This window comes from Belonocnema kinseyi, chromosome 5 (assembly GCF_010883055.1).
Source record: "Belonocnema kinseyi isolate 2016_QV_RU_SX_M_011 chromosome 5, B_treatae_v1, whole genome shotgun sequence".
Classification (NCBI taxonomy): Eukaryota; Metazoa; Arthropoda; class Insecta; order Hymenoptera; family Cynipidae; genus Belonocnema; species Belonocnema kinseyi.
The window spans coordinates 108,458,450-108,485,627 of record NC_046661.1 but is presented as its reverse complement, the minus strand read 5'-3'; the positions used below and the strand labels follow the sequence as shown (position 1 = coordinate 108,485,627).

The 27,178-nt window shown below is 34.6% G+C and overlaps 2 protein-coding genes across 3 annotated transcripts in view; both read right to left on the bottom strand.

Moving 5' to 3' along the window:
- LOC117172653 (soluble guanylate cyclase 88E) overlaps nucleotides 1-5,768 on the bottom strand; it is a 56,993-nt gene extending 51,225 nt beyond the window's left edge. For both annotated transcript variants that reach the window (XM_033360770.1, XM_033360773.1), the window contains exons 1-2: nucleotides 5,688-5,768; nucleotides 5,430-5,572 (exon numbers count right to left, since the gene is read on the bottom strand). The gene's annotated coding sequence lies outside the window, so the exon portion shown is untranslated. The remainder of the gene's footprint in view (nucleotides 1-5,429; nucleotides 5,573-5,687) is intronic.
- Nucleotides 5,769-18,196: 12,428 nt separating this feature from the next.
- Nucleotides 18,197-18,601, bottom strand: LOC117173822. The gene is made up of 2 exons (XM_033362465.1): nucleotides 18,368-18,601; nucleotides 18,197-18,325 (listed from the first exon to the last, which is right to left on the bottom strand). The coding sequence occupies exons 1-2, from the start codon at nucleotides 18,599-18,601 to the stop codon at nucleotides 18,197-18,199; spliced, it is 363 nt and encodes a 120-aa protein (XP_033218356.1).
- Between the last annotated feature and the right edge of the window lie 8,577 nt (nucleotides 18,602-27,178).

Here is a 27,178-nt window from a genome sequence, read left to right as displayed (position 1 = left end):
TTTTGGAGAGAAGTCTACGAAGTGCAGCATAGACTGGACGAAGACTCAGAAAATATAAATAGCTTCAAGGAGTTATGTGTTGCCCTCATAACACCTGATAAAAAATGGCCACCCATCACTACCGAGTCTTTTGGAAATCTTAAAGGTTCATCCGCAAATAGTTAGGTGCATCGAGAGATTGATTACGCTTTGGAAAACCAGATTTACTATCTTATCTGGAAAAAGTCGTGTGACAACTAACAATGTCACTCTTCAGAGAGGTGTCTTTCAGGGCGACACTATGAGCCCACTCCTCTTTTGCCTTACATTATTGCCACTATCTCGAGCACTTCGCCATTCCGAAGGGTACTTGTGCGACAAACCTGCAGATCGAAAGTACAAGGTCACTCATGTATTTTACATGGACGATCTTAAGATCTATGTTAAAAACAAAGAGCAACTACATCTAGCTCTAGGGATTGTCGAACGATATAGTAAGGAATTTGGAATGGAATTTGGGTTAGACAAATGCGCCAAGCTTTATTTGAAGCGAAGAAAACTTAATGGCATCCCTGAAGATCCTGAGCTCGTTGATAGAAGCGCTATACGATACCTTTGCGCTGGAGAGACTAATACATACCTGGGCGTGCCACAGAGCCGCATTCAGGATGTGACATCTATTAAGGATACTCTCCGAAGCAGATATAAACGTCTCATCCGACAGATTTGGTCTTCCGAACTGTCGGCGAGGAACAAAGTATCTGCAACGAACATGCTTGCCGTCCCGATAGTACTCTATTCATTTGGAGTAGTTCCATGGACGAAGAACGAGCTCAGATCCCTTGATATCGGGACAAGAAAGGTTATGCACATGAACAAAAGCGTGCATCTTAAGTCTTCCGTTCCGCGACTGTACATCTCACGCCGTCAAGATGGTCGCGGAATATTGAGTCTTGAATTTTTTCACAACAGGATTATTCTGTGTACAGCACATAGAGTTGAAAATGGAAGAGACCCTCTTCTTAAAATGGTCAGGAATCACGAAGAAGTGGGCAAAGGAGCATTTCTGTACAAAGCAGCGGAGGAGGCTGCTGAAACAATCGGGCTTGACTTCAGTATTAGGGGTGAGCAAAATGCATCAAATCTTATCTATCTCGAGTACTCACTCCTGAAAGCCCGGATTAAGAAAGCACAAGAGAAAAACTTTCGTGAACAGCTCCTCGATAAGAGGATGCCTGATATCTTCCATAGAAATGTGAAGGATCAGTCAATGTTTTGTGAGCTAACGTTTGCTTTCCTTAAATCGCCCGCATTGAAGTCTGGTACGGAGGGTATCATTTTTGCATGCCAAGACAGTGTCATTTCCACCTTAACATACCGTCGCCACATTTTGAGCCAAGACGTTCCTGATGATAGCTGCAGGGCGTGCCATGCACACCCCGAGCATTTAGCTCACATACTATCTAGTTGTCCAACTCACGCGGGAACGACCTACATTCAAAGGAACAATGCGGCACTAAGAGTTCTTTATTACCATCTCTGTCACACTTACGGCATTAAGCTTAACGTCGCTCCTCTAAATGCTCCTAGGGAAATCGAGTCAATTGTCGAGAATGGGAAGTGCTGTATATACTGGAACTTTATATTCTCGACAATTGTTTCTGTTTCTCACTCGAGGCGTGACATGGTTCTTCTTGACTTCGAGAAGCGAACCATGTTCGTTATCGAATTTTCGGCAACAGCTGACAAAAACATCATAACGAAGGAGAAGGAAAAGAAAGAGAGGTATCGAGACCTTATAAGGGAGTTGCAACGATTGCACCCGGAATATTCTGTTAAACTAATCGTCCTTATGATCGGCGCTCTTGGAGGTGCCAAGCTTTCACTTGCTAATGGCTTAAAAAGCATCCCTGCGTGTCAAGAATATGCTAAAAGACTTGCGGGAAAAATGCAGAAGGCGGTAGTCCTTGGGTCGCTCCGTGTTCTTAGGGTGCACGAGGCTTTTGCTGGATCGTCGTATTGATTCCTTTACTGACTGTAACCATCTATCTCACGGTCGTAATACGTGGTTGTGGCTGAAATTTTACCGCGATTTCGCTGGGAGCGGGTGCAATTTTCCAGATTAGCACCCGCTCCCGGCGAAATCCTGCGGTTGTCCTTATGAGAATTTTTCCTGATTAGTCTTTTACAGTTTGTTAAAAATGTTGGTTTAAGAGTCATCTCTGGTCTACAGTTGAGCTATTTGTGCTGAAAATTCTTTTTTGTTTGCAGAAAATTAATTTTTTGCTCAAAATTTAACTATTCCATTTTTGGTTAAAAATCATATTTTTAGTATAAAATTTAACTATTTTGTTGGAAAGTCATATTTTTTAGTTGAACACTCATTTGTTTGTTAAGAACAGCGATTTTCGTGATTGAATACTTATGTTTATTGTTGAGAATTCAACGATTTGGTTCAAAATTTCAATTTTTAGTTAAAGATGTACCATTTTAGTTAAAAAATTTTTTTTTAAAGATAAATCTTTGACTAAATTTTTGTTATTATTGCATCATTTTTCACATAGGGTTTGGTAGAGCGAAAAAACTATTTTCTAAATGCCTGAAACGATTTACTTCTTCCCTTAATAAAAAAATTTATATCTGTATTCATATTTATATATTTATATTTTGAATCGTATGGAGGATGTTCCTTCACTTATTTCCCCTTGACACATAAAAGGAAAAACTAGTGAAAACCGAAAAAAGAAATACTTAGAAAACTAAGGGCGGCCAAACTACCGCCGTGCGAGCGCTTACAAAAGCTGAACACCTAGTAAAAAATACGCTTTTTATGTTAATTCCAATATTTTCGCAGGAGTATGTAATGTCGCAACCACTCTCGCCCTGCTTCCTGAGAAACAGCATACCTACACTGTTAGAAAAATCTGTACGAGGATTAATATACATGCGTGTGAAGCAAATACGCACTGCCGCTACTGAAATGTAACATACATTGGTGTAGTGAATTTAATATACATATGCATTAAATTTAATATACAGGTCAGTATAGCAATGTGCGTGAAATCTCAACGTGCTTTAATTTCTTTAAATCTTGTCCAATATTCTCAATTAAATTAATAATCTAGAATTCGTTGACTAAATTGTTATTTATTATGAAAGTGCAATGCAGAGGTAAAACTTTTTCCTAATTTCGCTCTGAATAGTCCAAATTTAAGGCAAAGGCAATTAGGTGTAGGTTAGGTCTGTTATTTATTTGCTTAGTTCAACCTTTCGACTTGAAATCCAATTTTATTTCTGAATAACAGGAACAAGGTATCATGTTTTATTATTTACAATCTAAAATTACTGCTAAACTTATTTTGGATTTGTTAAAAATGGAATTATGTGATTTTTCTTTTAATTGATTAACATGAATGTATATGAAATTTTGTATAGTCGCCTTTAATAGCTCTTTGTCTATCCACAGAATAATATTGTCAAACCCTTCCCCTTTTCAGCTTCTCGTAGACCATACTATGGCCACATAAATAATGTTCGTCAATCTCCTGACCCTTTCTAAAGTCTGGTGGCGAGAAGTAAAAAAATATATATTAAGTGCAGTGATTGATCACAGGAATACTTACGTTACTCGTGCGAAAATATTGGAATTAACATAAAAAGCGTATTTTTTACTAGGTGTTCAGCTTTTGTAAATCGCTTCAGGAATTTAGAAAATAGTTTTTTCGCTCTACCAAACAAGATGTGAAAAATGACGCAATAATAACAAAAATTTAGTCAAAGATTTATCTTTAAAAAAAAGAATTTTTAACTAAAATGGTACATCTTTAACTAAAAATTGAAATTTTGAACCAAATCGTTGAATTCTGAACAATAAACATAAGTATTCAATCACGAAAATTGCTGTTTTTAACAAACAAATGAGTGTTCAACTAAAAAATATGACTTTCCAACAAAATAGTTAAATTTTATACTAAAAATAAGATTTTTAACCAAAAATGGAATAGTTCAATTTTGAGCAGAAAATTAATTTTCTGCAAACAAAAAAGAATTTTCAGCAAAAATAGCTCAACTGTCGACCAGAGATGACTCTTAAACCAACGTTTTTAACAAACTGTAAAAGAATAATCAGGAAAAATTCTCATAGCTGATATTCCAAACAAGAAATATTTGTCCTTAAAACCAAAAATAGTTCAACTTAACCAAAAAATACATTTTTTGAACAAAACATTTGAATTTTCAAACCAAGAAGACAAGCGAGGACAATGCTTTTGATTATTAAGAACAGTTGTACATTTCTTCAAAAATACCCATTTCCGACGAAAAACACTGGCATGACCTAAAATGTTTCAAAATTTGGAGTGTTCATGATGATTTTTGTTTAAAAATGCTTATTTCTAGTATAAAATAATCACAAAACCTACAATTTTTTTAAATTTTGAATCTTCTTCGAAATTTAATGACTTCATATGCATTTTTCTAAATAATAATTTCCAGTTTAAAGCACTAAACTAAAACATGTATACTGTTTTATTGATACATCGAATAATTTGAAAAGTCTTTACTTAACCGCACAAGTGTATTGAAAAGCACAAATATTTTTGTAGAATTACTATTCTAAATTACAAATTGAAGATTTAAAACAAATTCAAGTATAATGAAAACACAATCAGGGTTTTCAACAGCAATGCTTGCGCGCTTATTTATCGACATGTATCTTTACACCGCTTTTTTAGATATGACTTTTCTTTGATTTTGTGTTTAAATTTGTCAAAAACCGAAACAGCTTTACCGATTTTCACTCTTTATTATTCTCATTGGTTCCAAAAGACTGAACAAATTTTGGTATTAGTATCTATTATTCCCAAAAATTTCTGGATAAAAGGTGAGGTTATGAACAAAAAGTTGTTTTCTGCTTTTGAATTAGAATACCTTTACCACTTTTTTTATTAAAAAAAATATAATAAAATAAAAAACAAATAGAAACAATAAACAGTGTCTACCTCAAAAATTATCAAAATAGCACGGTTTCAAAAGTAAAATTCTCAACAAATTCATTTTACGCTATGTTAATTACAAAAAAACGTGTCTCCTTATATCCTACGCACAAAAACAGATAAGAAAGACGAATAACGTTTTCTTTATTTCCTAAAAATATTAATTCTGTTTGTCGATAGACAACTATCTCATCTTAACCGCCAGGTGCAACAAGTGAAGCTCTTTATTCTATCGACTTCCTCTACAATATACTTCTACAAAAAAGAAAAACATTTTAAAAAATCTTAATTAAAAACATAAAAAATCCACTTGAAATATAATATACAAAATATTTTAAAAGCTGGAAATAATAACAAAAATTATTAAATTCAAAATAAAAATGACTACTTCACATAAATCAGAAAATTTGGTCATCAATCCCATGTTATTTATAATCAAACTTATAAAAATATTACCTTCTTTGAAGCATCATGCGTAACTCATCAATCATCCACGATATCCTTTCAAATTCTTGAAGAAAGAATACAATCTTCTCCTGGATTCATCACTCGAAATCGCCAAGTCATCCATTTCTGTTTTTTACCAAATTTGTCTTTGGCTAAAAAAATTAAACTTTCTTCCATTTATTTAACTCCTGATTCTCTAACCCCGCTGCACTTATGCGAAAGAGAAAATTTGCATAAGGGCGAAGCCCCGGAATTCGATAAGCAAACCTGTTTTTTATTCAGCCGGAATCCGGATCACCCTCTAAGATTTCTCGAAGGGGGCGAGAAATAAAAACAGCACCCGCGCACGCTCGAGATCAAACCAGGAAGTGCACGTCCGTAACAATCAATTTACACACGATTTGATGGCTCCTTAAATTCCAACGAATAACGCGCTGCTTTGATTAAATCTCAATTTCATTAACGCAAAAACATCTTTTCAAAGAACACTATTTAAACCAAAGAATTATTTTCGCACGGTTTAAATAATCAGATTTTTAATGTATTTAAGTTGCGTTAGTGCTTTACACCAAAAACTGGTATTTTCAAACAAAATTTTTTATGTTTTCAACAATAGTTAGAATCTTTTAATAATTTTGGATAATTTTGGCATTTTTCGTTGTATATTTCTATTTTTGATACAAAAAATATGTTAAAAAGACAATTTACAATTTTGAACTATTTTAGGTTATTTCAGTGTTTTACGCCAAAATATGGTATTTTAAAATACAAATAAAGTATTATAGCCTGCAATTTTAGCTTATTTTAAAGTTTTACTTCAAGAATTGGTATTTTAAAATAAAAATCATTACAGTTTAAACAAGATCACGGTCGTATAGACAGGTCCGGAGGCTCTCAAGGTGGATGAAGTTCCCTTACGTAAGCCAAAAAGTTTCGCGATCCTGCTCCTACGCGACATTGCGCACTAGTCGAGTAGTAAAATACGTAAACACGTTTTCTAGCCTGAAAGACGGAGTAACACTGACACAACCAGAATCTTGATGCAGTTCACTGCAGATGTGCAATCTCTAAGAAAATACCGTTTGCAACATAACGACATCAACATATAATTTTTTAAGAATTTCAAAAAATATTCTTACGAAGTATTCAATCTGCAACTTTGCTTATCAGTACGTTTTTGTCATCTAAATCCTTTAATGTCGTTAAATTTCTGGCATTTCAATTCAATAATTATTATAAAAATTAACATATCTCATTGCATTATTTTAATTTTTTTATATTTTCGAAATTCCACTTAATTAAATTTATTTATAATCTTACATGTTATTTAAATTATTAAATACATGTTGAAAGTATTGATTTTATCACATCCAAATTTTAAATGAAACCGCTACTACACCCCCTAGTGGCAATGTTTGGAATTAACTGGAAGCTTCAATAATGGAATTTCCCCCTCCGCGAGAGTACTCGGACCTGTCTATGCGACCGTGAACAAAAAAAAATATATATATATAATCTTTTAACAATTTCGGATAACTATTGCGCATTTGGTCTTGAATTGTTATTTTTAATTAGTATAATGAGATTTTGAATCGATTCACAATTTTAACAATTTTTAGTTGTTAGCATTTTACACCATAAACTGAATTTCAAAACAAGAATCATTGAAGTTTCAACAATATTTGAAATTTTAGAGCAGTTTCTGTTTATATCAACGTTTTTCACAGAAAATAATAATTTTTAAAAAATCATAATTTAAACAATAATAGGTTATCTTTACATTTTTTTAGGAAATTGGTATTTTTGATCAAAAGTCCAACGGTTTTTTTTTCTATATGCTGTGAGAACATGATATGTATTGATTCTGCAGTTAAGAAATTAATTTCCATTAATTATAAAAAATCTTGTCCTTATTGCTTTTCTATTGTGTTACTATTAATTTTTAATTTTAATTTAAAAATTGCGTGATAGAAAAAAATTGCACGCATAACATGCATGTGTTGTTTTCCAGTAAAATAAAAAAATAAAAGCTTCAAAAAATTACTTTTCTTATAGTCAAAATGGTCATCTATTTCTATCATTTAAGATGAAATTGAAAAAAATGCATTTTTCTCACAACGACCCTATTTCATAAGATGTCAAACTGACGTATATTCACTAATAAAAGGTCACATTGACATGAAGGAAAAAGTCGCGAGACCAAAAAACATGCGAAAATCGAGTGTAACCATAGGAACTTCAATGTGAACAGAATCATTAATGTATTAATCCGGTAGCCATTAACACTTCGGTATACACTAATAGGTCCCCGAGATTACTCCTTTTAATAGGTCAGAAAAGGCCCCTGATTACGAATAGCTTGGGTAGGTTTTCGAAATATGGGTCAATTTTTGTTTAAAAAATTGTTCAAAACAATTTCATTATTTATTGACAGAAAAATTTTATAAATCATTTTTAACATGGTTGAAAAAAATATAACTTTTTTGCGTCTTGAACTTTTTTCGTGTGAGAAACCGTGTGCAATGTACAGTAATATAAACAAATTATTTTTTAACAAAATTGCCATATTTGCAAAATGTGACCTCAGAATCTATAATTCAGAAAAAAATTTAACTTGTACACTGTCTATATCAGGGATAGATCCCTTAAACGGAAAAAGAAATCTTCCGATTGAATAAAAATTTCTCTCCTTAAATTGTTGTTAAAAAGTTGTTATTTTTAAGAGGAAACCATTTAGACTCTTCATTTGTTAATAGACAATCATCAAGACCAACCAGTATCGTGATGTTGCTTAAAATTGTTGCGAAAGCTTTCTCTAGCATTATTAACATAACTTTTTGTTCCATAAATAAATAATGGCTGGTCGTAAGAAAAAATATCACAAGAGTGAAAAGTTTTATTTTGTGCCATAGATTAATAAAAAATTGATAAAAAACGTATTTTCTTAATTGAGCTCTTTTGTTCATAACAATATTTATAAACAATAAAGGTCAGATATCGAAAATGATACCCAAGATAATTACATTCTTTATGGTAATACTAAGGATGTAAAAAAAGTAATCGCTAATAACTTGAAAATTGTGGCTTTTAGTGGAGGGTGTGTTTATAAAAAATACATTTTGATTATAAGGTCATAAATAAAAAATGTCTCGTCGTACGAAAAAATATCAAGATATTTAAAAGTTTAAGCCTGTTTCAAGGATTATTAACAAAAATTGAAGTCAATTCTGGTAATTGAGGGTCATTATTAAATAAATTGTTATAAACAATTTATCAAAAGAAATTACGAACAACAAATTATGTTAATAATGCTAAATGAAGCTTTCGCAACAATTTAAAGCAACATAATGATACTGGTTGATCTGGATGATTGTTTATTAATAAATGAAGATACTAAACGGTTTCCTCTTAAAAATAACAACTTTTTAACAACAATTTAAGGAAAGAAGTTTTTATTCGATCGCAAGATTTCTTTTTCCTTTTAAGAGATCTATCCTTGATATAAACAGTGTAGAAGTTTAAAATTTTTCTGAATTATAGATTCTGAATTAATACTGTGCAAATATGGCAATTTTCTTAAAAAATAATTTGTTTATAACGCTGTACATTGCAAACGGTTTCTCATACGAAAAAAGCGCAAGACGCAAAAAAGTTATATTTTTTCCCGGTTATGTTAAAAATGATTTTATAGATTTTTTTGTTAATAAATAATGAAATTGTTTTAAAAAGTTGTTTAAACAAAACTTGACCCATATTTCGAAAAGCTACCCAAGATATTCGTAATCATGGACCTTTTTTTGACCTTTTAAAAAAGAGTAATCTCGGGGACCTATTAGTCCATAGAGAAGTGTTAGTGGCGACTGGATTATATGGTAGATTATTGTAAATAATTTTCTAAAAGGACATTTTGGATCATGCACAATTTGTAAGCATCTAATTTCAGAAAAAGATAAATCCCTATTTTGGACCACCCTATTATATAGGAATCAAAATTCTGATTTTTTAAAAACAAAATTTACTCCTATAGGTCAGAATCACTTTGTGGTCGATTACACTTGTGATTAAGTTTTTTCCGCTCGATTCAAGATCGATAACGAAACATGAGTGTTGAACCTCTTGAGATTAAATAACCGATCACTCTCAATTCTCCTGTATTTGATGATTTTCCAATTATATAATTTTCGACAAATTAACTCATGAGATTATCTTGTTTCTTTTTAACGCGATAAAAGGCACGAGTGTGTCCATCTGCCTTGGAAAAGGCTAGGGCGACTGACCAAAAGTTGTCGATATTTTATACCGGGTGCTGCACAAGGCCGTCGCTTCCTGCTATTATAATTGCAAAGCCGGTTGGAAAGTCAATCATCGAGCACATACGGTGTCGATGGTATCGGGCATCTGGTGATGACTACTAAGTAGGCGAGCGGATTACCCCTGATTTCGTTCAATAAGTGATCAATCGCTTTCTAGTCGTTATTTTTTCTTCAAATCAAGAGTTGAGCCATTCTCTAGAAAAACCACCTAAGTCGATATAGGTTTTGGTACGAAATTGCCAAACCTTTCGATATGTGTGCTTACAAACCAAAAAATTAATGTTTCAGGTTGTGAAATATTTTAATACCCATAAATTATCCTTTTTGTTTTGTATAAAGACATCATAAAAGTTTCTTCGGCAATTTTGTGCCTAAAACTAAGTCCACCTAAGTCCAGAGAAGTCACATGGAAGGGGTTATATATGACTAACTAAATAGACCAATTGCTAACCTAAGTGGACATATGCTTTGACACAAAAATTTTGAATAATTTTTTCGAATTGTCTGTCTACAGATCTAAAAATACATGCTTTCGATTGTGCAAATATTTAAATAACCATAAAATATCCTTTTTTGGATTATAAAAAGACGTTTTAAAAAGTTTGTCGTTTGCTAACCAATTTCATAATAAGAATCATGATTCGCGTGCTATGCTTGCGATATGTTCCTTATTTAGCCATCAAATTCTCACTATAAATGTTTCAGAGTGGCCTCCAAAAACGAAAACAAGTTTCTGGTGATTTCCCGGCTAGCAAACCTTTTTCCAAGTTAGGCAAATTTAAAAATTGAAACTTTTATTCCTAAAAAAATGTATAGAATATAAGAATTTAAAATATTAGAACTAATCTAAATTTAAAGTATTAAAATTAAAATTCAACCGGTTATTTCCTTCAAATATTTTCAGGTTAAAAAAATTGAGCTTAAAGTGAGATAACTCTTGATCGGATAAAATTCGTTCGCAAGCGCGGCGCTGTTTACTTTTCGGACCGACTTGTTACAAAATGCATAGTGAAAATGAGAAAACTGACATTTTTTAACAGTTCTACTGTACTTTTCTTCGTTTTTCTCCAGAAGAGTAAATTTAAATAGTTTCAGCATCTAATAAAGAAAAATAAATGACAAAATAGTGTAAAAATTTGCAAATATATAACATTGAAGAAATTTAAAAGGGCGGGAAATTTGAAAAAGTTGTGTAACAAAATCGGTAACAATGTAAATATTGTTAATGTTAATCATTTTGCTATAAAATTTAAACTTTTTTGTTTGTTTTTTATTTTAAAAAATACTGTATATACATATTAATACGGAATTAATTACTTACTTTCTAAACAAAACCCTTAAAAATTAATTTTATTTCTATTTATTTCATTAACTTATCTGCAAACCTTACATAATTTGTTAAAAATGATCTATAATATTTATACTAATAGGATAATAGATAATTCTAAGAAATTTAAAAGATGTACAACTTATTTTACTTTTTTTTTAATTTCCCGCTATTTTAAGTTTCTCTGGTCTCATTTAATTTCAATCTTGTACACTGTTCTGTCATTTATTTTTCCGCATTCGGTGCTAAAACTATTTTACTTTATTCTTCGAGAAAATAATGAAAAAAATCATTGTAGAACTACAGAAAAATATCACTTTTCTGATTTTCACAATGCATTTGGTAACCAGTCGATCCTAAAGGTAATCAACGCCTTGTTTTCGCCTGGTGGCGAATCGAGTTGAAAAATTGGGATACTAAACAAGAAACACTAAGAATGGTAGGTCTAATCCTGAATTTGTATAATGATGAAAAAAGTTTTTTGTTGTAAATAATTAAAAAAAAATTTTTATGATTAGTAAAGTTTAGGACCAGACCCAAATTTCTTAGTGCTTGTTATTTATTATCCCAAATTTTCAACTCGATCTGGCGCTTACTGTGAAAATAAGTTGGGAAATAAGAAAGGTGGCGATATGGTAGGAATCTGGTCACGAGACCCAATCGTCACATGGCCTTAAGGAAATTTTTCGTGGTTTTAAAGATATTTCGGCATTTCCAGGAATTGCACAAGAACTAATGAAGGAATTTTATATTATTCAAGAGCTTTTGTGGGGTTTTTAGAGGTTAGAGCAAGATATATGAGTGTACAAAAAAATTCCAGAAATTCATGAAGATTTTGAAAAATTTCGAAGGATTTAGAGGGTATCAGAGGACCTTTAATTATTTTAAGGAACTTCATATAGAATTTTAGATTTCCAAAGATTTGTATGGGATAAGCTTAAGTGAATTTTAACATGTTTAAATATATATAGAAAATTTTATAATATTTCTATAAACTTCAAAAAATTTCGCAAAAATGAAGGGTTACGGGATTTTAACGGATTTTATAATACTTTAATAGATTTCAAGGAATTTTTTCACAATATGAGGGATTTCAAAGGATTTAAAAAACTTAGAAAGGTTTTCAAATATTTTCAAAGAGCTCAAAAAAATTGAAATATTTGAGGGTATTTTCAAATATTACAAGGAATTATCAAGAGACTACATAAACTTAAAGGAATTTACAAGAATTTTAATGATTTTAAGAAAATAAAAAAAATTTATTAGTTCTAAAAAGATGCATAGAATTTCGGAAGATCATTGAAGTATTTCCGAGGATTTTAATTATTTTAAGGGATTTTAATGGCTCTCAATAAGGCATTTATATTATCTTCCCAGGATCTCAAAATATTTTATAGTGCTTTAAATATTTCAAGATATTTCAATGAATATCATCATATTTCATGTCATTTTATGATATTTCAACATATTTTATAATATTTTAATGTATTTCAAATAAATTATTCAAAAGGATTGAGGGATTTCAAAGAATTTCTAAAGCGAAATGTATACATCTCTACACTGTCGGCTCCAGTAAAAAAAAAATAGTCGGTACCGGTAAACAAAATTACCAGTACCCACAATTATTTTACCGTCTTTTTTAAAGCATATTTCTAACAAGAAATAATATTGCAGAAATAATGTTGGTCAAACCCTGACCCCTTTGAAACGTATCGTGGGGGCGGAAGGCACCCCTGTGACTGTTTACAGAAATAATGTTGTTCCAACCCCTACCCCTTTTCAAAGTGTCATTGGGGTGGGAAGGCACCCTGTGACTGTTCATAAAAATAATATTGATCAAACTCCTATCCCTTTCCAACGTCTCGTGGGGGCGAAAAGGCACCCCTATGACTGTTCACAGATATAATGATAGTCAAACCCCTACGCCTATCCAACGTCTCGTGAAGGGGGGGCGGGAGGAGACGCCTGTGACTGTTCACAGATTTTTAGTCAGGGAAACAAACTAGCAAAATGGCCGATATTGAGGATCGAAAAGTAGCATTAAACACATTTGAAAATTTTTTAAATGTCTTCTTCCCGCAGTCTAGGCTCTATCCTTAAAATATTCTTTTTAAAAAAACCTTTAAAAAAATTTTCGGCACCGATAATTTTTTTACCGGCACCGACAATTTTTTCAACAATACCGACAATTTTTTTATCGGTACCGATAATTTTTTAACCGTTACCGGCTTTGTATACACAACCTTTCTAAAATGTAACAATCTTTTAAAACATTTTAAATAGATTTAAAGAATAGTTAAGGTATTTAAGGGAATTTTGGAATTTTAGGCTTTTTTAACAGGTAAATAATATTTTCCAAGGCCCTAAAAAAAATTTAATAGATTTTAATAGATTTCAAAGGATTTGAAATATTTTAGGATATTTCTAAGGATTCCAAGGAATTTTCAAATGATCTAATGATTTTAAGAAATTCAAAAAATCGTATGAAATTATTTTTAAAGAGTGTCCTAGAATTTCAGAAAATTTATAAGGATTTTAAAGCATCTATAAGGTTTTAGCATATTTTAAAAGATTGTAAGTGATTTTTTAACGATTTTAACGAATTTAATCAGATTTCCAAATATTTACATTATTTTAAAGGATTATAAAAGCTGTCAATTTTTCAGGATTTCAGCGGTTTTTATAATATTTTAATGAATTTTAAAGAATTTCTTCACAAGAATTGAGGGATGTCGAAATATTTCAAAAACTTCAAAAGATTTTTAACATTTTTGAATAGATTCAAAGATTTTAAAGGTTTCTAAACAAATTTTTAAATTTCTCGCAATTTAAAACGATTTCAAGGAATTCTCAATTATTTTGTATTATTTCAAAGGATATTAAAAGAAATTTTATAAAATTGAAAGAATTTAAATAGGATACATAAAATTTAAAGAAGTTTCAAATTTTTTCTAAAATTTTCAGTACTAATTTTTTTAAATTGATATTAGAAGAGTTATAAATCGTTGAAGACGATAGTATTCGCAGAAACCTTACTTATTTTCAAATAGTGAAATTTAAAAACTAGCAACCTCCCAGACTTATTAGGTTCATATTTAATACCCGTAAAAATGTAATTATTCTAAAAAAATTAAAAACTTTACATTTAATTATGGTTTTAAATTCCCAACTTTAAAAATTAAATTATTTCAGAATTGCGAATTAAAAACTATCATGTAGTATCAAATCACGATTAAAATTGATTGGATAGAAATTATTATGAAGAAAATGTGTTTCTTTAAAAAAAACATTCACTGTCATTTTCACCCGTCAAAATTAATGAATTTTAAATATGGTAAAACTTCAATATTTAACCATTCTAAAACGCTATAAATTATATGATTTCTAATTTTAAGTTTAAAAAATAATGAATCCGAGCCTAATTGAACCATCAAAAATTAAATAATTCCAAACTTTGTTTAAAATCAAAATATTCTTTTTGGATCGTAAATTTAAATCGTTAAGGTGAATAACTTTCTAATTATGCATCACCGTTTTTAAAATTCGTCATTGTAACCTAGAGTACAAAATTATTAACTTGAAAATCAATTATGAAAGATGTCCATTTTCCAATGAAAAAGGAAAAAGTGATATTGAAAAATGTAATCGACTAACTGTAAGTCTGTGTCTCGAGACCTTCATCTTTGAAGTAATTTTTCTAAGGATTCTATAAAATTAAAATAAAAACCAGTCATTATATTCCTTCTCAGAGCATTAAAAACTACCGCTTAAAATCAAAATTAGCAAATAGACAGCGATTAATCATAAAAGCACTTTATCACTGTTTCACTATTACACTGGGAATTTGACACACTCTGTTATAGTGGGTCGTTTCTACCTGTTGATCTATATACACTCAACTAGGAGCTTTTGGTAGACTTTTGTAGACTTTTGCACACCATTGTACATTTTCGTAGGTCGATAGGATAGAGCACATAGGGAGATTGGTGAAAGTTCTGTTCCGTGCATGCGTCCTAAAGCCACATTGAAGCTGTGTACTTGCGCAGATGAAAGCTTTTTGGAATTCTCCCTTATTCACTCTCATTTATGGAAAGATGATTTTTGCTTCCTATAGGAGGGCCAATTCCTGGGGTGTGTCGCTTTTAGATCAAAGGTCTCCAAGAAGGCTGAAGGGTGATAACTGATCATTGATCACACATTCGGATCAAGGTCAGATGAGAGTTAGGGGTGCATTTCAGGCTCGTAGAGAAAATAGGTGTGGAATGAGATCAGTTTTTTTGTTTTATGAAGGTGCTCACCATCTCTATTGAAACACTAAAATATAAATTATTATCAAGATTCGTGACAGTGAAGCGTCGCGCCAAGTAAAAAAATGAGAAGATATTTTCTCAAAAGAACGGTAGTGCATATAAATTAGTGTGGTCCAGAAAAAGGCTTTGTATGAAAAGTGATAACGATCCTCGATTTGTTCCAAAATATTAGTCAAATAATTAAGCTTGACCCCGAAAAGCACTCGATTGAGTCATTCTAATTGCGGTCTCAATAATAGTTAAGTTAAACACAAAGAAAAAGTCAAAAAATGATCTTCATCTTTTATTTATTTTTTGTATTCGTATTAATATTTGTTAATAACAATATTTGAAAATTAAAAATTAAACTAATTAATAATTTGTTACTAACAAAATTATTGCGACCATCATTTAGGACCACTATGAGAGTTGTAAGAAAAAAAAATGATCAAAAATTTTAGATTTTAGTTTTTGACGTCTATAAGAAAATGGGAATTATTGTTTTTTTTTTGTAATAATTAGAGATTTTCATTTGGTATGATTTTTTTCAGCACAATATTTCCATTAGGCAATTTTTACCGGTTCCGTATATAGTAAAATATTGATACGAATTTCAAATTTTTTAAGACGCAAAGAAAACTAGCCAAAAAAATAGTCATTTTTCATATTAACACTAAAAAATTATATCCCCCCCCCCCCCGATGAAATTTCTAAGTTCTGTAATTAAAAGTTTTCAATGTTTATGAAAAATTACATTTCCTGTCATTTCAATTAGTTGTAAAGTAATCTTCAACGGAAAAAAACTAAATATTACACGAAGAAAAATTTTAATCGATTTAAATTATTTATTTAAATATATTGTATTGATATTCCTGTTAACAGTTTGTGTATTTTACATTTACGTAACGTCGCATAATAATAAATAATTAGAAAAAGAGAGCTTAAAATTTGGTACTTTAACTTTTATGAACTGTAACTTAAGAGGATGGGTTTTTCAGAGAGTTTCAAATTGTCGGTTTAGCTCAGTGGCTAGCAGCCCCAACTGCTAGGTGATATATTTAGGTATATAGATGTAATTTCGATGATCCGTAGGGTTAGATATTTTATTTGTAATATAATGTTCAAAAGGTATATGTATTCAATCTAAACGGGACCATTAATATTTATCTTCAAAGTACTCACAATCAATTAATGTTTATTTTTCAAAGACCTTTTTTGTCATATCCTTAGACTATAGCAGTAGTCGTTAAAATCAACCAAAATGTTTGAATGGAATTTCAATTCTTAATGTTATAAATAATATTCAGATATGCAGTCGTACAATGATGAATAGATAAAGCAGATGCATCCTAAGAGAAATTCAAAGTTTTTTTATCAGTTTTCAAATTAACTCCGGCATCTATGTTGGTCCGATATTGGCACCCAGTGTTGGTCCGACAATGGCAGCCAAACCTTGGCTGCTACGTCAAGGCCATAGTGATCAATCCGGCAATGGCGCGACGATGGCAGCTAGGTTTGGTCCAATACTGGCACCCCGTGTTGGGCCGACAATGGCAGCCTAACCTCGGCTGCCAAGTGCAGGCCATAGTTATCATTCCGTCATTGACGCGATAATGGTAACCGAGCCTTGGCAATATTTTTGCCGACTATGGGCCAATGTTGGGCCATATGTGACTTCGCGCTTGGGAACCTCTGGATGCTTTCTTAACACTGCCATCTGCTACTCCACATGTTTTTAGTCACTTACTTCCTGATGGTCAAGAAAGTTTCTTACAATGCGACAGGTGTTTAATAAACCCGCTTTCTGAGTTGCTGCCAATACCCTACTGACTCCTAAATGTTCAAGATATTCAGTGCACATTGCCTGTAGCCGAAATGACAATCGGATGAATAGATGCATGTTTCACATTCCTCCATATGGTCTTTACTTCATGCCTTAACTCGCTATACTTATGGATCTTGGTTGCATAGGTTGACTGCAAAGGAGGAGGGTCTCTAAGGTCGGTTTTTGGCCCACTTTAGATTTGGCTCAAAAAATTCAAAAAAATTCCTACAGTATCTACTAACAATAAGAAGTCAAATCCACATCAAACGGACCACCCTCATCCCCCCTATTCACCCTAAGCACCCTGTACAAAAATGAAAACTTCACCGCTTCTATGCAGTATTTTTTGGGAATTACACTCCTTGGGTAATTCCTCTGTCAGTTCAATCAATGGGATATCTGCCTTATTTTCCTCCGTTTTTGGCTTATCGTCCTCAATACTTATGAGCTCTGGCTCAGCGAAGAGAGTGTGTATCCTTGCTCTGGTATTTTTATTTCGAAAGTCTCCATAGTGAATTCGACTGTATTCTCTTCCCCCTTGTCTAGGTTGCACTGCACTGCAGCCTCCTAATGGGTGTCAGGAACTTCAAATTGTGTGAAAGCGTCCGGAATCTTCGGCGTAATAGTCGTAACTGATCTTTCTCAAGTGTCGAATTTTCCTTGAGACACCTTGAGCATGGAGGCTTATGATTTTCCATCCCCTCTCTCGATTTCCACAAACTTGTATTTTTTAAGATCTTTGGCATGGAACTGTCCCCTCTCCTTATTCATTTCTTCGTTCCAGAGAATGTAAACGTTGTTGGCAATTCTCTTTCTGATCTTGTAAGGACCTTCGTAGAGAGAAAGAAATTTTGCCATTGTTCCATCTGTTCTTTTAGATACATTGCATGCTTTTGCAAGTACTCACTCCCCTATGGAAAAGGTCACGCCTTTTCACTTCCTTTTGATCCTGTCCTTGAGGGGACTATTAGTTCTTCTCGGTTTGTTTGTGGGTGTCGTGGCAGCTCAGGTAACATATCGGGTCACCATCGTTTAGGCTTTCTTCCCCATAGTGCTTCGTGGGGGTTAACTTCCGTGGTATCATTGTAAGATTCATTTAGTAGAGTTTCTATATTCTCTATTTGATAGAACCATCCGTTGTGGTGGTCAGACTGAAGGAGCGTCCGGAATAATCAGGCTAATTCTCGATTTACTCTCTCTACCATATTAGCCTGAGGATGACGGATCGAAGTTAGAATCATCCACAAGTTTCTCTCTTGTAGAGCTTTCCGCCACTTCTTGCTGGTGAATTGTGTGCCTCTGTCAGAAAGCACTTTCTTCGTTGCTCCGACCTTTTCAGAAAACTCATCCAGCTTTCTGATCGCGGTCTCACTCGTTGCGCTTTTTATTGGGTATAATTTACGGTACTCAGTAAAAGTATCTATCATGACTAACAGATACTCGTACCCATATTTTGTTTTCACCAGTGGTCCAAAGAAATTGATGGAAATGAGTTCCAACGGCTCCTATGAGAGAACTGCCTCTAATAGGGCTTGCGATGCCTGCGTTGAAACCTTGTTTGTTTAGCATGAGTCGCACGTTGCGACGATATTTCGTGTCAATTTCGCCATTTTTTGACTCAAAATAGACTCTTTCAGTAAATTCTACGTTTTTTCAGCCCCTGGATGTCCATAAGAGCAATGGCATTCTCAAATGATTTCTTTTTTGAGTTCTTGAGGTACGCAGATCTGATATTCTTGACCTTTGAAATGGTCAAGAACTTGGTCCATTATTTTGAATCTGCCGTCTCCTTCTTTCTCATGTGTTGTTTCATTTTTGATTTTTCGTATTCGAGGATCTTCATTTTGTTTTCTCGGGATGTTCCTTATATTTTCTTCGATTTAGGTGCCCATGTGTAGTTCAGGGCGTTTATAACAACTCTGGTCCATTCTCGGTTCTTTTTGTAATCGCCTTCCTCCTTTAGTCGAATTAAAACATCAGCCATGACATTTTGCGTACCTGGTAAATGCTCGATTCTGACTTTATAATTTTGAATTGCCAGAATGCCCATAATTCTTTCTCCGTGGTAAAATATGTGAGTTCTGGACCGTTTAAAGTTCTGCTTGCAATTGTGATTATTTCCTTTTCCTGTTTATCATTTACTTAATATAACACTGCACTAAGAAAAATAGTGCATGATAGATTCACTGAATTATTTCTTTACCCTTTCGAAGGTTTTTTCTGCTTCCTTATTCCAATTCCATTTGGCTCCTTTCTTAATCAGTTTTAAAAGAGGTACTTTCTCAGCTGCGTCGCGATGACTGAATTTAGAATCAAAATTTATTCATCCTAAGATTCCTCGAAACTGCTTTACATTTCTTGATGCAGGGAAGTCTTGAATACTCTGAATTTTCTCAGGATCCGGCTTTATTCCCTCGGTCGTGAGAATAAAACCGAGAAATTTAGTCTCTTTTCGAAAAAATGAGATTTGGCGAGATTCAATGTTAGATTATTCTCACCGAGTCTTTCTAAGATTTCTTTGAGGTGTGTCATATGTTGTTTTCTGTTTCCTGACGTTATTAAAGTATCGTCAACGAAAGTGATGATGAGCTCACCCATTTCGAGGAGGGTGTGGTCGAGTCCTCGTACCAAATGCTGTGTCCTGGCGTGAATCTGGGTGTAATGGCATCTGCCAGAAGCTGCTTGTCATGTCCAGATTCGTCATGACGTTCATTCCCTTACATTTCTGGAATAATACCTCCGCCGATTCTGAACATTACCAATCTTTGATCAGAATGCCATTCAATTTTCTCTCGTCGAGGCACAGCCGGACTGTGATATCTTTTTTTATTACCGGGACAATTGGGTTAATATATGGACTCCTTGATTGTTGTATCATTCCCATATTTATCATTCTCTGTATCTCCTGATCTACTTTTTCTCGATGCGCCATAGGAATCGGATAGCTTCGTCCTATGAATGGTTGTCCTTCTCTCACTTTCAGCACGTGTTCATAGCTTGTAAGTAGACCTGGCTCTCCTCAAAATACGCGACGTTTCGCCCAAAGAATTTTTTCCAGTTGTTTTCGTTCTATATCTGTGAGATTCTCACATTCCGATATTTTCTTCTCTTTCTCACTCCATTCAACGTGAGGTGGAAGCGGGGCGTCGATTTCGGTTGTTTCTTGAGTGACTTCTTGAATTTTTAGCGTGTCACTCGGCATTGTTTTGAGGTGTGTTACACTGTATTGCCCCTCTGGCTCTTTCTTTTCTTCATCCTCTAGAATACGTATGGCCGGTTTTCCATCAAGATAAGGGAAAGTGAGTAGCATTTTGCTCAAGTCGATCTGTGTTTTGTATTCTGCAAGCACGTCGATTCCAATTATACACGTTCTCTTTAGTCGAGGTTCTACAAGAAATGCCAATTGGTTGACGATACCTGGTAACTGTACGTCAGCATAAATTTGCTTATTTAAACGGACAGCTTTACATCCTATTGGACCGGCCACTGCTACTCCTGATAGAGGCAGACACGGGTATTTATTGAAACGTTCTTTATTGTTGTTAAAAAATTCTTCGAAAATGCATGTTATTTCCGCTCCTATGTCAATTAAGGCTTTTGTTACGATCCGCAACTTGAACATTTGCTGTGTAACACTTGGAGTGAACTTTGGGCGTGACTTTCTTGTCCTCTTTCAATAATTCTTTCTTGTGTTCGTCAGCATATTAGTATAATAGGTTGTAATAGATGCCAAGCCAATTGAACGTCGCCTGTTCGTGGCCCTGCGTTGTAGTTGGCCCGTGGCATGTTCTGTGCCGGTTGCGTTGCAGCCCAGTTTCCTTGGTGTGGCTGGTTGCTGCCACCTGCTCTCGTATATCCATTCTTTATATTCGGCGCTCTCCACGTGTTAGGCTGTTAGTAGCCATTTTCTCGTTGCGGGGTGTTTCTACCTTTCCATTATCGCCCCTCTGGTTGGCCAGTGTTTGTATTTCTGATTTTGTCAAATTCTTCGAGAAGTTCAATGAACCGCTCACATTGAGTGATGCCCCTCCCAACTATAGTGTACTTTATTTCGTCACTATAATGTCCCGTGAGTTTTCTCACTACCTCCGCTTGACGCGGGGCTGGTGTGAGTTCATTTACATGTGCAAACATCTTTGTGGCGTATTCCGCACGTGAGCGATCTTTATTCGGTAGATAACATCAGAATTCTAACCTTTTTCTCACCTCGTATTCGGTGTGTTCGTTACAATATCTTTGTTAGAACTTAGCGAGGTAAGTTTCTAAATTGGTAACGTTCTGTTTTATTACCAGCCACCAGTCACTCGGGGGTTCAGATAGTGACTTCTGAATCAAGTATTCTGCGTCACATGGTCTCCGTTGAACTACATTCCAATAGTGTCTGAGTTGTCGAACGTACCACATGGGATTTCCTTCCCCGTTGAATTCTGGTAAGACATATTTGATGTTTGGCTTCGTGCTCTGCGCGTATTCGTTTGCGCTCTACGTTTTGTCTCGTATCGCCCATTCTGCTGCACGTGTTTGCGCTTTTTCGAGTCTGTCTAGTTGGGATTGGATGCCGTTCTCCCGTTCTTCCATGCTTTTGGTCATGTGGGTTGTTGCTTCTAGGGATCTTTCAACGCTTTGTTCGAGAGAGTGCATCTGTTCTTGTATGGCTCGCTCTTTCGCTGCTGCGACGGCCTCTCGGTTTCTTCTATCTTCCTCCAGCATTCGTTGTGTTTGTTTTTCCAGCTCTTCTAGCTTGCTGTTTCTTAGATGCCAAACACAGTCCGAGCTGCTTTCTTGGAGTAACGAGTGTAAAACTGGGTCTTCTTCCATTCTTTCAGGGGTAAGATTTCTTATTGTCAAGTTTAAATCTTCTTGATTGCTATCTTCATCGATAGGCAATCGTTTTCTGAGTCTGGTCGATCTTGTGCTTCAACGACTCATATTTTCTAATTTTTTCGTAATCTTATCACTTTTAAGGGTATTTCTAGACTATTCTCTAATGTGATAGAAGATTCACTCTACTGCTAGGATAAATTTCACTTTTGCACTTTCTCTTTATCGAAGTTTTTTTTTTAAATTTTACTTTTAAATTTGTACACTTACGTATCATTCATTGTCTTTTTTTATTATAAGTTATTATTATTCTTTTTCCTAATCTTTCGAAAGCACTTTTATTCAAAATTCCCTCAAACCACGATCTTGTGATTTTATATTTCCTGTTAAATTCGTATTCAAATATTTCACTTATCAACACTATTCTTCGTTTTACCGTTCTACGGGCGACGAATCTTCCCGTAAACGCGAATTGAGATTCACTTTCGAATGTGAACTGCTGATTTAGTTCATTAATAACCTTATAACTTTCACGATGAAAGATTTTTGTTTCGGTTACCACCGTTATTCGTCGTTCACATTCACTAATGATTGTATATTGTTCATAGGTAACGTCATTAGAAACACTTTTGCTTATAGTTCTTTTCATATTGTCTTTACACTTATTTAATATTTCGATTATCGCCCACTTTTTCCGTAAATTTACCGGAACTTTATCGGCGCATCTTTCTCTCACGCTTAGCGAGATATCAGTTCAGCCTTTCCATGCTCTTTTCTTCTTCCGAGTCGATTTTAATTCTCGCTAACATGCGATCCAATTCAGCCATGCCTTGCGGATCATTTTTCTGGCTCGTAAGAGGCTATAGGTATACTTTTTTAAAGTTCTTATCACCACTAAAGAAAGACGCAATTATTTTTTGACGGTCCATTTCGGACAATTTCTTTAAATGATCAACAATGAAATTGAGATTGTTTAAAACTTTACGCCTTTTTTTTAAACTCTCGTGGCGAGTGCTCTAAGTTCACCCTAAGGCTATCTAAGAGAAGGAGAATCTCCCCGGACTATTCTAAACAATTTAATTTACAACATTTATTTGTAAAAGAGAAGGGTTGTACGGAATAATGGCATACACTTTCATGTAAAATTTTAATTTATTCAAAATGTCCCTATTCTCATCTCATTACACATTCTCCATTTTCCCTGGCTAAATTTCTTTAATCTCTTTATTTGAGGCTAATTATCCTCTAAAACTTAATGAATATAACAAAGTCATTCGTATCCAACCTTTTATCAAAGTCTCAATATAATTCAATTTTTCTTATGATCTAAATTCAGACAAAATGTATTTATTTGTAGGTTTTTCTACCATAATAAAAGAGTGCACCTGTCAAAATGGTCAATGACCTTATGAAACTTGCCCTACTGACCGAGCAAGGATTTACCACTACGGTAGCTAGCTTTAATGATAATCGCTCTCAAATCTTGTAACATAAAAAGGGGTCCTTAGCCCAAGAATCAATAATTAGTCATTATGACAATGAAGTGTCACCATAAAAGGATGATGCACCTGACGCGCAGTAACTAGCCTGAGTCGAGGCGCCCTCGGACTCCAAGTGTTCCTATCCTCTAGCTGAGAGGGACAAAGAGAGCGTTCTGCCGAGAGCGAGAGACATATTATCTTAAGGCGGCACTTTGGGTCGAAATACAAGATGAGCCTTTTCCGATGGCTGTCAGAATATTTGGAAACTATTTTCGTCTACCTGGCACTCAGACTTAGCCATTTTCTGAACAGGTTGCGAGCGAATTTATGCTTGACCACTCCTAAACAGCTAAGGTGAATGGCAGGGTCAATAAATTTTCCCTGTCTAACTTCTTGGCCCCAGGTACGAGAAATTTGTCTCGCTCGTGACGTCTGTAGTCACAGTGAAAATTCTTTAGGCTTTAGAAAATAAATTATCATCATTACCTCTAGCAATTTGCTTTTAAAATTTTAAAATTGAAATTCAATTGGGAGATCTCTGCCTCAAAAGATAACTTTGAAATATAATCGCGTACGACACCTTGAAATAAGAAAGTCAAATTCAGCGTTCAACTTCACAGCAAAATACTGGGTGAGAAAATAGCCACTTTACTGATAGGGTGCGAGCGAATTTACGCTCGTCCTCTCCTTGAGCATGCTACTTCCCTAGAAAAATAAAAGAGATGGGATTTATCCCAAGTCTATTAGAAATCAACTTAGAAGAGAGACAGAGAGACCCTCTTTCAAGGTTATTTTCTGCGAGTTGCCCCGCAGAATTCAACTGACGTTTTTAGCTTTTGCGGCCCTTTTTATAGGGCTCGCCCTTCTCTCGTCTCCCACAATACATGAGAAAATATATAGTGGGAAGCCTCAGAGTTTGCGCTCTTCTAAAGCTCCTAAGTTGATGCAATTTTCTCTATATCTTCCTAGTAGTTGAGCGTTTTGCCTGGTATCAGACTCTATGTCGTAACCCGCTGGTTACAATATATATATAAGTTTTTGGGAACGCTCAATCCGAAGGGGTTTATTTAACAACTCTATGTCAAGTTAAGGTTAACTTAAAGCCAATTCAAAGGAATTTCTATCACGATAGAGCTGAAAAAAATGTATTTTTCTGGATTTTTCTTTCGGATTTTCTGCAGATTGACCTTCAAATGACCTTGAATCTGATATGGTTGAGGTCAAGGGACCTCGGATTCAAAATCAGTGACCACAAAAATCTATGTATGTATTTTTTGGATGTTTATATCGGATTTTTTGCAGTTTGACCTTTAAATGACCTTGAATCTGATGTGATAGAGGTCAACGGACCTTGGAATCGAAATCAGAGACCCCAAACACCTATATTTGTATTTTTCTTGATTTTTGTTTTGTGTTTTTTCCCCAAAAACACTGCATAGAAGCGGTGAATTTTTCATTTTTGTAAAGGGTGCTTCGGGTGAATAGGGGGAATGAGGGTGTTCCCTTTAATGTCGAATTGATTTTTATTATTAGTAGATAATTCAGGAATTTTTTAGATTTTTTTGGGCTAAATCTAAATTGGGCCAAAAACCGTCCTTAGAGACCCTCTTTCTTTCGGTTAAGTGGGCAAGCAATGTCGATGATGTAGACTCTTTCACCTTTTTTTCTCGCATCACGATGTGAGGTCGATTAACCCGGACGTAATGATGCGTTTGGATAGTAACATCCCAATATAAGATTTCTAAAACGGGCATTGGAATGTATCTACAGAAAGGCATCCATTATTTTAAGAGTCCTAGGTTTAGAGCAAGTTGTTGATGCATAATGCCTGCTACATAATTATGTCTGTGCGTATATTCTGTCTGAGCCATTACGCTACAGACATCAATAATGTGCTCGATTGATTCGTTGGTATCTCCACATAATCGGCACCGGTCAACCACGTCTTGATGTAACACGTGTTTGCGATAATTCCTGGTGCTGACAACCTTGTCCTGTATCGCAATGATGAATCCTCCCGTCTCTAGATACAGAACACCCTTTCTTACAAAAATATTGGATGCCTCACTATCCACTTCACGTTGATAGAAGGTTCTGGGGTTCTCGCTGTGGATAGCTTTCTAACTCCATTTTATTTCCATTTCCTCTGTGAACTCTGCCCTGATATTCAAGGTATATGTTGTAGGCATACAATTACGAACGGCCGCTAGTGTTGGAGTGACATTAGTCACCTCTGGATGTTTTCTTAGAGCTAGCATCTTATTAATTTTATTATAAGAGAATTTGTAGGCTCCAGAAGCTAAGACCATGGTTTTTTAAAGCAACCAATCGCGGAGCCACTTGAACTTGTATATCATCCACTCCGGTTTTTTCTGTCCTAGAAGGTAAGCAAGAACGGGAAATTCACGCAATATACTTTGTACAAAACTGTTCCCAAGAGTACGGTATCTAGTCCCGATGACTTTACGCGACAGACGGCAAAGTTGGAGGCAAAGGTTTCACCTCTGGATACATTTTTAGAGTTACCAACCTTTGTACAATGTTACGAGAAACAGCGTTGACGGACCAGGTGCAGTAATCCCAGAAGAACAGCCTTTTGCATCTGACTTGAGATCGTCTAAACCTGATGTTGGCAAGCCGGGATTTTGTTGAGCTAGCTAAGAAATGAAGCTTTCATAACTCAAAGGCAGTCGATTAAGGGAACCACAAGATGGACTTTGTAGCCTTGGTACAGACTGCTCATCTCGAAAGAAGAGCTTAATATTTCGCCCGTTTTTCCTCCTCATTTGCTGTTATATTACCATCGTCTGGTGACGAGAATTCAATCACGTAAATTATATTTGTCTTTAGATCTTGGACGACAATATCAGGCTTTGTAGCACTGATACGTTGAGTGGTGGAAAACAAGAACTTCCAGTAAATCTTAAAATGATCATTCTCTACAACGGACTCCAGTTCCTCCTGGGAGTATGACAAGACGGTCATTAGGTCAACACGATAGAAATGCCGAAGATGGTAATATAAAATTTTTGGAGCCGCATTGTGTCTCTCTATGTACCCGAAGCTTGCATACTTTGAGCATCCACTGGGAACGTGTCCAATTGTTTCTGGCTCCTGCTTGCACGCTCGGCAGTTGGTATCACCTATAGGTACATTCATTATGCGCCCACGGTAAACTAAGGTATCTATAGCTACTTATAATGCCGTAGAATTTACCCTAAAGGGATTCGTTAGCATTTTCCTTTAGTAGAAGTGAATGTTTTGCTTCCTGTACACGACTTTTAAGCACCAAAGGTATTAATGATGCTAGGCCATGTGTAGTGTCACTGAAATCAAATGAAAGACCAAACTCCTCTGCTGCTCTATCTGCGGCGCAGTAGAGAAACGCCTTAACGTTGGCGATTTCATGTTGGTGTACGAGTCGCATTAGACAATCTGTGCTTTTTAGAACTGAGCAGGCTGTAGCCAGAACCGTTCTTCGATATAAAGACACTCTAAGTTCAGCAAACCTCTATCCCCTTCATTTCGAGGGAGGTTTATACGAGGTACAGAAGATCTAGGATGATAACTTCGATGGCTTGTCATCGTCTTGCTTGTGCTTCGGTCAAGCTGCTTCAACTCATCGACATTCCATTTTACTGCACCAAAAATGTAAAAGCCATCTTCCATCTTTCTGCCATTCACTGCCAATCTGTCATTATT